This window comes from Coffea eugenioides, chromosome 2, assembly GCF_003713205.1.
Source record: "Coffea eugenioides isolate CCC68of chromosome 2, Ceug_1.0, whole genome shotgun sequence".
NCBI classification, from domain to species: domain Eukaryota; kingdom Viridiplantae; phylum Streptophyta; class Magnoliopsida; order Gentianales; family Rubiaceae; genus Coffea; species Coffea eugenioides.
In genome coordinates, this window is record NC_040036.1 from 30,651,050 (window position 1) to 30,663,937 (window position 12,888).

The window sequence follows — 12,888 nt, forward strand, 5'->3', positions numbered from 1 at the left end:
GTCTCATAAGCACTTACAAGAGTTCGATATTGTTTGCACCAGTATGAAGCTCTCGGGAATTACGGAAGAACAGATAAAAATAATGGTATTTCCCTTCTCTCTCAAGGACTCAGTAAAACACTAGCTGTACTACCTACCTCCAGGTAGTATCACCATTTGGGAGCAGCTGAAGAAAAAATTCTTGAAAAAATTTTTCCTACATCTCGAGTTGCAACTCTGAGAAAGGAGATATGCGGTGTCAGGCAACATCCAGGAGAGTTACTCTATGATTACTAGGAGAGATTCAAGAAGTTATGTACCAAATGCCCTCAACACCAAATAAGCGAACAATTGCTCATCCAGTACTTTTACGAGGGGTTACTTTTTAGAGACAGAAGTATTATTGATACTGTAAATGGAAGGGTATTGGTGAATAAGACTCATCAAGAAGCATGGGAATTGGTTGAAAGGATGACCGAAAACTCGCAGCAGTTCGATACAAGAGAGGATGTCCCGATACATAGAGTGAATAAGGTAGAAACATCCTCTATCCAAAAATAGTTATCCGAGTTAACATCTTTTATTAGACAATTGACTGTAGCAAATGCACCACAAGCCAAGGTGTATGAAATTTTTACTGCTAAAGGTCATTCTACAGAGATGTACACAATGATTCAAGAAAAAAATGCGGAGCAAATAAACATAGCTGGTCATGCACCCGCACCAAGAAAGCCATATGATCCGTACTCGAACACGTACAATCCGGGTTGGAGAGATCACCCTACCTTCAGTTATGGAGAAAATAGACAATCAAATTTTGTACAGGATAGACAGCAAGGGTATCAACAGCAATATCAATCTCGCCCGCCACTACCTTCTCCAAGTTCAAACCCATCTTTAGAAGAAATAATGAAACAATTAATTGCTAGTAATACGCAATTTCAATAAAAAACGGAATCTAACTTACAAAATATAAGGAATCAATTGGGTCAGATGCAAGCAATGCAGAGTCAGATAAATCAGATGACAATATCAATCAATCGTATAGAATCCCAAGTTCACGAAAAATTGCCGTCTCAACCTGAATTGAACCCGAAAAACGTAAGTGCAATGACCTTAAGGAGCGGAAAGGAAATTCAGAGACCCGAACTCATGATTCCGAAAGATAAAAATGAAGCTTGAATTGAAAAAGAGCTTGAGAAAGAAGGAATGAGAAACACAATTCCAAAGGTAATTCTTGATTCTATAATTAAAGTTGGAACTAACTCACCGCCTTTTCCGAACAAATTAGAGAAACCAAAGAAGCAAACTAAGGAAAAGAAGATTCTAAAGGTGTTTTGAAAGGTGGCAATCAATATGCCTTTATTGGACGCAATCAAGCAAGTGCCAAAATACGCTAAATTCTTGAAGAATTTGTACGTCAAGAAAACGAAATTTAGAGGGGATGAGCAAATTGTGGTAAGTGAGAACATCTCAGCAATTTTACAAAGAAAACTACCACCTAAATGTAGGGATTCAGGTATGTTTACTGTCCACTGTAAGATTGGACATTCTAAGATAAAAAATGCTATGCTAGATTTAGGGATTCTATTAACGTGGTGCCTAAATCAATTTATGATTCCCTAAATTTAGGACCTTTAAAAGAAACAGGGATAATAATTCAATTGCCTGATTACACATTTGCTTATCCAAATAGGGTAATTGAGAATGTTTTAGTGCAAATAGATGGATTAATTTTTTCTGCTGATTTTTATGTGCTTTATATGGATAATAGAAGTGCTCCAAATCCATCACCTATTATATTAGAAAGGCCCTTCTTGAGTACTGCCCAAACTAAGATTAATGTTAGTAAGGGTACTCTCACAATGAAATTTGATGGAAAAATAGTCCACTTTAATATTTTTGATACAATGAAACATCCTATTACCTCTCATTCTGTGTTTGTCATTCATGCTACTAATCCCTCTATGCAAGATTTTCTGAATTTGATTGTAGGGATAAATTCAAATTTGTTGTGAACAACTATCATGGGATGAAAGCAATTTATGAGGTGAAAATGAGTAGAAAATTAAAGAAGATGGTTGCACTCAATAGTTATTTGGATCCTGGAGGAATGCCATCGATTGCAAGAAAATTTGAATTACATCCAGATTGAGAAGTGATGCTTAACGTCTAACCAAAGACGTTAAAAAAAGATTCTTATTGGGAGGCAACCCAATTTATTTTCGTTATTTGTTAAATTCTATTTGATTGTTTCAATATATTTCTCTTAGAGTTTTCACAAATTTTTGGTTTAATTTTCTGTTTTTGATGATTACTAGATGTCTTCCCGACATGACGCGTCCGCGTTAACAGGGCGTGTGATAATGTACAATTCCCAAATTCTTTATCAAAAGGGTTCCTATCATCATTACATACCCGCGTCAACTCATCTGGAGAGTTCTTTCTTTAACCCTGGAGCGGACTGACTGACATGACGTGCCCGTGTCAGTAAGGGACGTGGTAACTTCCAATTCAACAGTTCTTCATCAAAAGGGTTCTTACCCTCCTAACAATTTTCCTTTTTTCTGTTATTTTTTCCCTTTTATATCAATTGCTTGTCTTTTGAAAAATTATGAAGGTTATTATAGTCATTATCTATTATCAAGGAAGGTAAGTGTAATATTGAAAACCTCAAGAGAGTTCAGTGTAATTGTTAGAAACCTTAGGAGAGGTTTTTGAAATTATCCATTCTTTTTATAGAACAAATCATTGCATTCAATAAATCTACACTGATGACAGAAAATACATTAAATCAAACATGACATAAAAACATATAGTTCTGAAATCAACAAATTTAAACATATAGGAAAGAAACCCTTCGCATTGACGCCCTCACTGTCAAAATATTTACGATATCTGAATCTTTTCCAAATGTAAAGCAAGAGTTTCTAAAATAAATATTTGAGAAATACATAATAATGTTGACCTTTTCTTTTTCGGAAGAATGTTGACAAATTAAAGAAGAATAAATGTTGTTTAGCTAAAAAGAAGAATGACTATTTGGATCATTTGCCCCCATTTAAAGTGAACAAGATAGTGGTCACCTTGTACTTCTCCCTATACAGATTAGAAATTGCTGCATGGGAAAGGAGAATATTGTGGCAACCAAGGCTCGGTTGCGGAGTTGCCAGCTGGGCAGTCATTTTTCCTCCAAGCTGAGCACCATCCGGGGGCTGAAATGCCCGCGTCGTAGCAATATATAAAGTGTCAATCACAACTCAATTATGTTGATTTATCCAAATCCATACATCAATAATTCGCCCACTAATTTTGAGTGGATTCAAATGGGTACCCAATTAAAGTCATTTTATTGGTGGGTAATACATCAATTTGACTCACCCATTTATATCTATTTAAAAATAATTATATATTTAAACTCAACTTTTAGTGAGTGTTAAGTAAATAAATTTAAATTTCGTATCAATCTAATAACAATAAATACCATTATTTCTTATCAAACAACGTGCAAAAAACTAAAAAGCAAAAAGAAAAAAGAAAAAGAAGAACTATAAGTTGCTTATAAATTGATAATTGGGTATACCATATGCATTCATTAAATGGATATAAATGGGTACTTTATTTAAATAGGTATAAATGGATTGATCTAATTATACCTATTATCCGGTTATGATCCGCTCAAATCTGCCCAAATCACCCATTTTGACATTTCTAACCATATACACCAAATATCAATGGCTAATTAATAGTAGCCCAATGCTTGACTCCATCACCAAATTCCTTGAAACGAAGTTCTGCAAAATCTACAAAGTCATCCCTGCAAAATAAATAGATAAAAAAAATTCGTCTTCAATCAGTTACATTAACAAAGTATGTGATGATCATGATAAATGAAGATCACTTACACAATGCGTAGGCTCAGAAATCCACCACCATAATCATCTTCCAAAGTTTGAGGAACGTCCCAGTGGAAGACTGTTAATTAAATTGAGCATTCTGACCGTTTGCAAGTAGCTCATTGATGAGATCGTTGTAAAAGGCAATGCCAGCGTTGTTCATACCTTTACTTGGCTTCCCATCTGAGAGAATTGTGAATTACATTCACCAATTAATATTTTACAAAGTATTGATACACATATTAAAAAAGCATTCCGAATTGATATCTGTAAGATTGTTAATTAAGCCAATTTTAAAAAATAACGCATCAATTCGTATAAATAGGAATGTGTGTCGTGAATGTTTAATTAATAATGAGAAAAATAAAAGAGGAATCCTACGAGGTATAACCCTTGGCCATGAGATGGAAATCTGAAACCATTCGAGCCTAAGAATTTCATCAATTTTATGTCTCCCTGCATGTCACCATTGCCTTTTCAACTCAAGTGCAAGTTTTTAAGTAACAAAGTGATTTTTTACATTATTGTCGAATTGTCATTGTGAAGGAATTTAGTATACCATACCTTGTAACGATGATAAAAATCATCAGCTACATCACCGTTGCAATGATTTGCTATTTTATCTGCAACGTTAAAAATGAGAACAAATTTTACAAAAATCAACGTAATGTTAATTCATTGTCATTATTTTCATTTAATTATGTTGAGTGACTTCCTGTAATAACAATCCTCGTTAAGTAAAACAAAGTATTTTTTTCAAAAATTTCCAATTTCGTAGTTGGATATTGGTGATTGAAGGTACCCCATATGCTCGGTTCCCTTCCATCTTCGAATGCTGCTCTTTCATACTGCAATAGGATAAAAGACATTAAAATTTCACATACAGTATATCTAAAATGTGACCAAAAATTAAAGTTGCAAGTTTGTAGTCTCTACCTGACTGGCACCAGAAGCTGCTCCAAATATGAAATCCTGAGGGAAACTTTTGCGATTGAGAGTCGAAATATTTTTGGGTGCTGCACCAAATGAAAGTCCGCTCAAGGACAAGAGAAGAGCCAAGAATAGGATGCCATCATTGACATATGTATTAGGATAAATTATTGTTTATCCTCACATGATTTGATATTTTACTATATAACTCCTTTATAGTTTAGAAATTTATACATAAGCCCACTATGTATTATTTAAGGGATAATTTTAGAAACCTCCTTTGAGGTTTTTGACAATTGCAATCACCTCTCTTGAGTTTTGAAAAATTACATATTCTTCCCCTATAAAGTATATTTTGATAACAAATGCTGTGGTTGCAATTATTAGAAACCTCATGAGAAACACTTTTTTAAATTAGCAAATGTTAAAACTCTTGCCGCTGTGAAATTAATTCTAGCGCCAGATAACTTTTTATTTGGTATTTTTTCTTTTTGAAAGACACAGTATCATCTCAAACAGAAGGAAAGTCCACATGAATGTTAAATGGGTAATTTTGTGGTTCTCTAAGGAATGCGTGAGGTTTTTTTTTGTAATAAATAGTTTGGATTAATCTTTCCTATACTAACAGTGTATATACTATCAGCGTTTGATGAATAACAACTATACAAAATTTGAATTTGAAATTCAACTTTTGCACACATGTCATGAATCAAACAGTGATAATATATACACTATCAATGTATATAAAATTTACTCTTCTTCTTTTATTTATTTATTTATTTTTGAATGTCAGGGGTTATGGTAATTTTTTATTGGTAAATCATCCAATGGTAAAATAAGTAGCATATACGTAAAATGACAACTTTTTTTTATTACCATTAGGTCGCCATTTTATATTATTATTAGTGATCCAAGGCACACCCTATATGTCTACAAATAGTGAGAATTATATATATATTTTTTAATAATTATTCATATGTGTGCGTGAGAGAGAGAGAGAGAGAGAGAGAGAGAGCATAGACACTTCCTAGTTACCTACAATTATAGGTAGTTATCAACATAATTTAAAGTTTCTAATAAAACAAAAAAGAAGGAGGCATGTAATAGCTTAGCCCTAATCTCATGCATGATACTTGTTCTTATTTCCAATCATCCTCTCACACAATCAATGGAGAAAACAGCAAGATTCAACAATAGGATTTCTGCCAATTTTAGGAAATTGTCATTGTTATGTCAATCAAACCAATTGTTCAGATTGCTAAGAGATGCATTGAGTGGTTCGAGAAGAAAGAGTGTAAGTAAAATGTCTCGAGTTGGATTCCTTCCACTTGCACTATACAAAAAAGGAAAAAAAAACTAATTGTTCAGATTCTTTTTTTAAAAAAAAAATACAATTGTTTAGACTTCAGAGTACAGCGCAGTGTAAGTGGAACTTCAATTACAACCATGCAACGTTGTTTTGCTAAGCCCAAGACGGCCCAAATAAAAGAGGACAACTTCGACCCAAAAGACACCCATTTAGGCATTCAACATTATTCATCGAGCTTGACTCTTTAACCTTATTGGGCTTAGAGCCCTAACTCGACTTCTTTTTGTACTTGGTAATGGTATTATGGTAAGTTGACAGAAAAAGAAAATGTGACTAAGATTAGGGTTGCAAACAAATCGAGTCGCTTGTAAGCGAATTCGAGATCGAGCTGATCAAGTTAAATTCGAACTTAAATATACATAACTCATTACCTTGCAAGCCAGTTTGATTATATTTTTTTATTTTTATTTTAATAGTAAAATTACATATATATCTCTAATATTTTATTATTTGTTAAGAAAAATTATTATTTTATTTATTTTTAAAAATAAAATTTTTATTTTTTTATTTTTTTAAACTCGAGTTTGAGTTTTACATTGAGAGCTCGAGTTTGAGTTTCATAAAACTAAGTTGAAACTCGATTCGATTAGACCAAAACTTGACTCATTTGCACCCCTAATTACAATAGTCAACAGTACAGAAAAAGAAAATATGAAAAAGAAAGAAAGAAATACAATTTAAGATACACCTGTATCAATATTGGACCTCTCCATCAAAGGTAGTAATTAGATAAAACCTCATTTTCTAATTAGAAAAAAAAAGGGATCTTTGGAACAAGTTATTCTAGATTACGTTTACAGATTGGATTAATACTTAAAAGAGAATTTAAAGATTTGTAGTTCTATTTGGATATTTTAATGTTATTTTATTCACCATTTACTGGTAATGGGATTGAAATTACATGGATTTAACAATAAAATTAATTAGGATGGTGTGTTGGCAAACATCTAGCCCTTAATGTTAATGCAAAATCATGTGTGATCAATCTGACGCTCCTAAAAACCGAGAAGATATAATTCCATCTTAGATGGAACCATACAAAATACATTACGACATGGAATATATGTGCACTAAATGGCTAAGAATTATTCAACCTTAGCCTAGCAAGTCATATTAAGTGGGGTTGTTTGGATAGGAGATTATTTAAAAACTATATATATATTTAAAATAGCATGAATTAACATTAGAAAACACATTCTCTTCTCTTTCTAAAACCCTTTTCTCTAGAACTCTTCCATCAAAATCTTTTTCATCTCTTCCATGGCAAAGAGACCAAATCTGGTCTTTCCTCACGGGAGGATGTACTCTTTATAGTTTTTAGTTTATTTTATTTAAATAAATTCTCTCCTAAGATTTCCTAATGAGTGATTCTTTTCTCATAGGATTTCCTAGTGAGGGTTTCTTCTCTCCTAGATTGTTCTAGTAAGAGTTTTATTCTTTTCTGGGTTATTCTTTATAAGAGTTTTTTAAGTTTTTATCTTTGTGAAATTTGAAATTTTGTAGATTTATTTGCAATTTTTCTATTATTGTTAGATCTAAATTTCTCTTTGAACTTGAATCAGTTTTAAACAAATTTGATTGTCAGCGGACATGCACTGATGTATTGGACTACAATGATTTACCCGGATGGAAGATATATAGCAATATCAATTTTATCTTTATTTATATTGTTTTCTTAGATCTAGTATATCTATTGATTTCATATCTATATGTATCTGTGTCACGTTTGTTTGATTTATTTTCTGTCATTAGTGCAGATTTGTTTGAATGAAATAATATTTTCTATCAAAAAATATATAACATTGTAGCACTTTTTATAATATGATATATACGAAATAAAAAATAGATGAAAATCGTGTCTATGATACGAGTTGAATAATATTTGAAAATTATGTTTTGCAAATCATACCAACCAAACAGAACAGTATATTCTCCATTGGCAGTAAAAGACTTCAATATAACCATAAAAATATATTCTTCACAGCAAATGAACACATTTTATACCTCAAAAATCAAAATTTCTGAAAATCAGATTATTATTCTTCTTGGGGTACATAGGTAATTGTGTATGCATAGACACATAGATTATTGCATATGCATACATAATTATGTGACCAGCATTAAAACTAAGCCTACTAACACATAAACAAGATTGGCCGCGCCTATTTAGATGGTTTTCGAAGAAATTTCTTAAACCAAAGAGCAGAAAGCTTAGGAAATCGCTTCATTCCTTCTTTGTAATCCACATAGTTGAGGCCAAATCTGAGAGTGAAGCCAGCATCCCATTCATAATCATCAATGAAAGACCAAGCAAAATATCCCTTTACATTTGCTCCTTCCCTGCATATAAATAGGGCAGCCTTTAAATAAGTCTAATTTTTCTTAAAAGTAAAAGTTTTTTTATTTTAACTTTTAAAAATAAGTCTAATTTTTCTTAAAAGTAAAAGTTTATAACGTTTGTCTTCGAGTCCTCTGATTTTTCTCATCGAGGTTAACAAATTGAACTTGACCAACTTTATATTAATACAGTTCTTGTTCCACGGTTTAATCCTAAAGCCATGTATTTTAGAACGTAAAATCAAATCAAGCCGGATTTTTTTTTTTGTTTCAGAACGAAACTGGATTTAAGTAGACAACCAATTAACGAGAAATGGATTTTTTATGTTTAATCAATTCATCTGGTAAGACCAAACCTGACGATCTTTCTTTATGGTCATGGCATTCAACTGGAACATGTATACATTCAGAATTTTGCGGTATTGACTTGAATGAAATTTATTTTACATTACAAAAAGATAAATTTTATGGCATCAGTGATTTTATTTTTCTTAATTGAAGGGTTGTGATAAAGATGTCATCCAGACAAAAAAATTAGAAAATAAAGCACTCACTTGATTGCCTTTTGGAGATACCATAGATGGCTTTCATGATACTTTATCCGTATCACATCCTTTAGGGCTACTTCACGAGGAATTGAATCATTTCTTGACTCCGCCAAGCCTTTATCATGAGAAACACAAATCATACATCAATATATATATATATATATATATATTTTTCATGTTATATAGATATAAATAAGTGAAAATTTTAATCTAATTGCTTTACCATTTTCAGTGATGAAAATGGGAGGATTCTTGTACTTTTCTTTTATGTAAAGCACAAGGCTCCGAATTCCTTTTGGACATATGAAAAGCCAATTCAACCCCGTCTGCAGGATTTAATAATCAAATTCGAACAAGTAATAAATAGCATTGTCCAAAAGAATAGCATATCATAAAAAGCACATTTTATTAAAACAATAGCATTAATTTACCGGTTGACCAATAGGGACTCCGTCGATGTCAGCTGAAACACATGAAACAGAAATTATTAATTTTTAGAGCTTTAAGGGTTAAGACCCTATTTGGAACTTAATATCTAATCAGAGTAAAGGGACATGAAACATTAGGAAATAATTTTCTATATGGTACTTAAACAAAATGCAAATAAAATAGAATGAGGGACGGTATTTACAGGAGAAACTAAGAAATCATTTCTTGGTTTTTTATTCTAGTTTTGATTTGTTTTCATTATGATTTGAAACGTCTAATATCCAAAAAAGGCCTAGTGATGAATAACATTTTGTTGATACTATGTAGTATTTTCTTCTTTTTTGGGTCCCTTCCCACACTTACTTGAAAGAATGAGGTGATTGTCTGACATGTAGCTGAGGTTAACCCTGTTGAAGGTTAGTGCAGGGGATGCGTAATTGGAAGTATAGTAGTTCATCCCTAAGAAGTCAATTGACTCAATTAGCATCTTGGATTGAGCTGCTGTGAATGTTGGTAGTCGATTCCCAATTATTGTTCTCATGCTTGGTGGGTAATTTCCGTATGTAATTGGATGCAAAAACCTGAAAAACATCAATTTTTGCAAAGGTACATTAATTGTAAAAGCAAACCATATTTGCAAAGGGAAATTTTTAAATTCTTATAACTGATTCTACTGTACATATATACTTAGATAATTATACTCATGAAAAAAAAAAACTTGGAATGATTCTACTTAAGGAGATTAATTGCCGCATATAAATTTCTAAGTGTCATCACAAGTTTAATTATTTCAAATTTTACACACTAGAATTATCCTAACCGCAAAACTGGGCTTCAATTATTAAATTGACAATTAGGAGAACCAACACTTCAACTTTAATGAGATACTGAAAACTAAAAATTAAACTGACATCTACTTAAGGCTTTACAGGTAATTGAATGAGTCTTAGTCGAAGATGGGACCACAATTATGAAACTTAAACAACCAACACTTACCACCCTAACATGAAATCAAGGGCCCTATATGGGGCCTTGAGGCCTTCTGGTGTCTTAATCTTTGGCAAAAACCAATGAGTTGCATAGGTGACTCCAATCTGTCCTTTTTGAGACTTCTGAAAACATGCATACATAGGTGAAAATGAATAGCTAATATAGGTTTTTGCAGTTTTTTTATGATTTTTCTTTTAATTTTTTTTTTCAGCAGGGGAGGAATGGGACTTAAGAAGCGGGGAGAGGCAGGGGAGATTTTGCAATTGGGTGAATTTTTTTTTTTCTTTTTTTTTTTTGGGTAAGTAGTTGCGTGAAGATTTTGGTTAATATAGAATTTCTAACCTGATAGTTTTCCTTGTACAATTTAGCTGCAGTAGCATGAGCAAGAAGTAAGTGGTGTGCTACAATATAAGGCTCTTTTCCAGAATTTCCATTTGTGCAATTTCCTGCATAAACCGAGCATCGACCAGGTGCATATGTCCCTGTTGTATATGCATACATGCTAAAAGATATTGGCTCATTCAAGGTAATCCAATGCTTCACTCGATCGCCAAATTCTTTGAAGCAGATGTCTACGTAGTCTTTATAATCCTCCCTGAAAATTAAAATGGTCCCCAAATAAATCAATGTATAAATCCATAATAAGTAGTCCCCGTACATGGTCCCAATTAGTACTGATAAGCATCTATTGCTGTTTTCAACCAGAAATGGTCCCTGTACTATGCACATTGCAGATTCTGATAATGGCTTTAATGTTTGAGGCTCCTATAACTATAACATCAGAACTTACACAATGTGGGGATGTAGCCATCCTTTATATTCATCTTCAAGACCTTGGGGAGTATCCCAATGAAAAAGTGTGACAAAGGGTTTTAATCCTGCACATTGAATAGATGGTATGATCGATTGGTTATATTGTAGGTTATTCCACTAGGTAAAAGCAAAATACAAGAGAAAATCGTACAGGCTAAGTAAAAATGATTACCCAGTGCGATAACTTCATTAATCACGTTATTGTAGAACTTGATACCTTCTTGATTCACGCCTTCGCTTATCTTCCCAGCTACAAGAGAAACAATTTAACTTGGTTTGAGACCAAGAAACCAAAGATTAATTAATTATCTTCCCAGCTCATGGGATTTTCTTGTAATAGCATTTCTACTTGCTTCATATTTTTATGTGTAGTACAAGAGTTTGGGAACAGCGAAAGGTGATAATGATTAATTGTTGTTTCAACTGAAATGTCTCTCTTCTACTTCTCATTAAAAACTTTTTTCTTGTCTGCAGATTTTGTAATTGACTGGTTTCTTCACAGTGTGCAAGGACTGATAGGGTTAAAAAAATATAATTATGCATGAAAGGTAATTCTTACTTGGTACAATTCTGGTCCACGCGAGGGAAAATCTAAAAGCGTCCATGCCCATATTCTTGACTAGACGGATGTCTTCCTGGAATATTACCATATGATTTATTTCGTTAAAAAAAATGGAAAAGTATAGAGATAGAAACAAAAAAAAAATTGTAAAGAAAAAAAGTGCTGCACAAACATTTAGTTTCTGTTAATAGCTGCATTTCTGTTTGAATATCCTTTTTTAAGTAAGTGCAGCTGTGCTCCTGGTGTGTATCTCACTGCTAATCCATTAGAAAAAAGAAACAGATTTTTTTTCTTTTTTCCTTCCTCTTTTTGAGCAACAATAAGAGAAAGATTAAAGATAAAAAAAAAAAAAAAAGAGTAAGAAATAAGTACTCACCTTATAGCGGTGATAAAAATCGATAGCTACATCTCCATTGGAATGATCCCATATTTTCTCTGTAAATGTTTAAGAAAATTGACAAATAAAAAAATTGATTGTCAAATGTCACCAATAAAAGGCTGGTCAAAAAGAAAGGAAATTTGACAGTCTAGACCTTTTAAGAATGTCTCTATTGCTGTAATTATAAGAATTCAATCTTTTGATTGTGACAAGAAACATAGCTAGTTGCAAGAAAAAATTATGGTCATGACAAACTATTAAGGTAACTCATTCTTTAATTTCTTCTAAGAGTTGATGTGCCAATCAGACTTACATTAGATTTCTATACTAGATTTTATAGGGATAATTCTGGTAGGAAACAAAGGACTGCTTCTATCATCAATCTTGTAATAATTATTTTTTTCCTAGTATTGAAAAAGAAAAAATTAATCTTTCTTAGCATGAATTAGTGATTTGTAAACAAGCACAAAGGGAGCTGGCTGGTGGGCTCAGGATTTATTGTTTTGTAGCTAATATATGTAGCTATCGAAGTATATGGGAAATTTAAACCAAAAAAAAAAAAGTGATGTCCTAACAGAGGACAATCTTGACTGAATAGTGAAATATCATCCAGCCGGGTCGAGCACTTTTAAAATGAGAATTTTTTGGCCCGGCTG

The 12,888-nt window shown here is 32.4% G+C and overlaps 1 protein-coding gene and 1 non-coding gene across 2 annotated transcripts in view; both read right to left on the reverse strand.

The window, feature by feature from the left end:
* Nucleotides 1-213: 213 nt before the first annotated feature.
* LOC113764249 lies at nt 214-320 on the reverse strand. Its single transcript, XR_003467531.1, has one exon. It is a non-coding gene; the product is annotated as a small nucleolar RNA R71 (small nucleolar RNA).
* A 7,812-nt stretch (nt 321-8,132) lies between these two features.
* Nucleotides 8,133-12,888, reverse strand: part of LOC113759456 (beta-glucosidase 13-like) — a 6,811-nt gene continuing 2,055 nt past the window's right edge. Inside the window, exons 5-13 of the mRNA XM_027302035.1 lie at nt 11,464-11,541; nt 11,269-11,356; nt 10,821-11,073; nt 10,485-10,600; nt 9,852-10,069; nt 9,491-9,522; nt 9,283-9,385; nt 9,066-9,174; nt 8,133-8,514 (exon numbers count right to left, since the gene is read on the reverse strand). Of these exons, the coding sequence (XP_027157836.1) occupies nt 8,337-8,514; nt 9,066-9,174; nt 9,283-9,385; nt 9,491-9,522; nt 9,852-10,069; nt 10,485-10,600; nt 10,821-11,073; nt 11,269-11,356; nt 11,464-11,541 (1,175 nt within the window). The 3' untranslated portion in view covers nt 8,133-8,336. The remainder of the gene's footprint in view (nt 8,515-9,065; nt 9,175-9,282; nt 9,386-9,490; nt 9,523-9,851; nt 10,070-10,484; nt 10,601-10,820; nt 11,074-11,268; nt 11,357-11,463; nt 11,542-12,888) is intronic.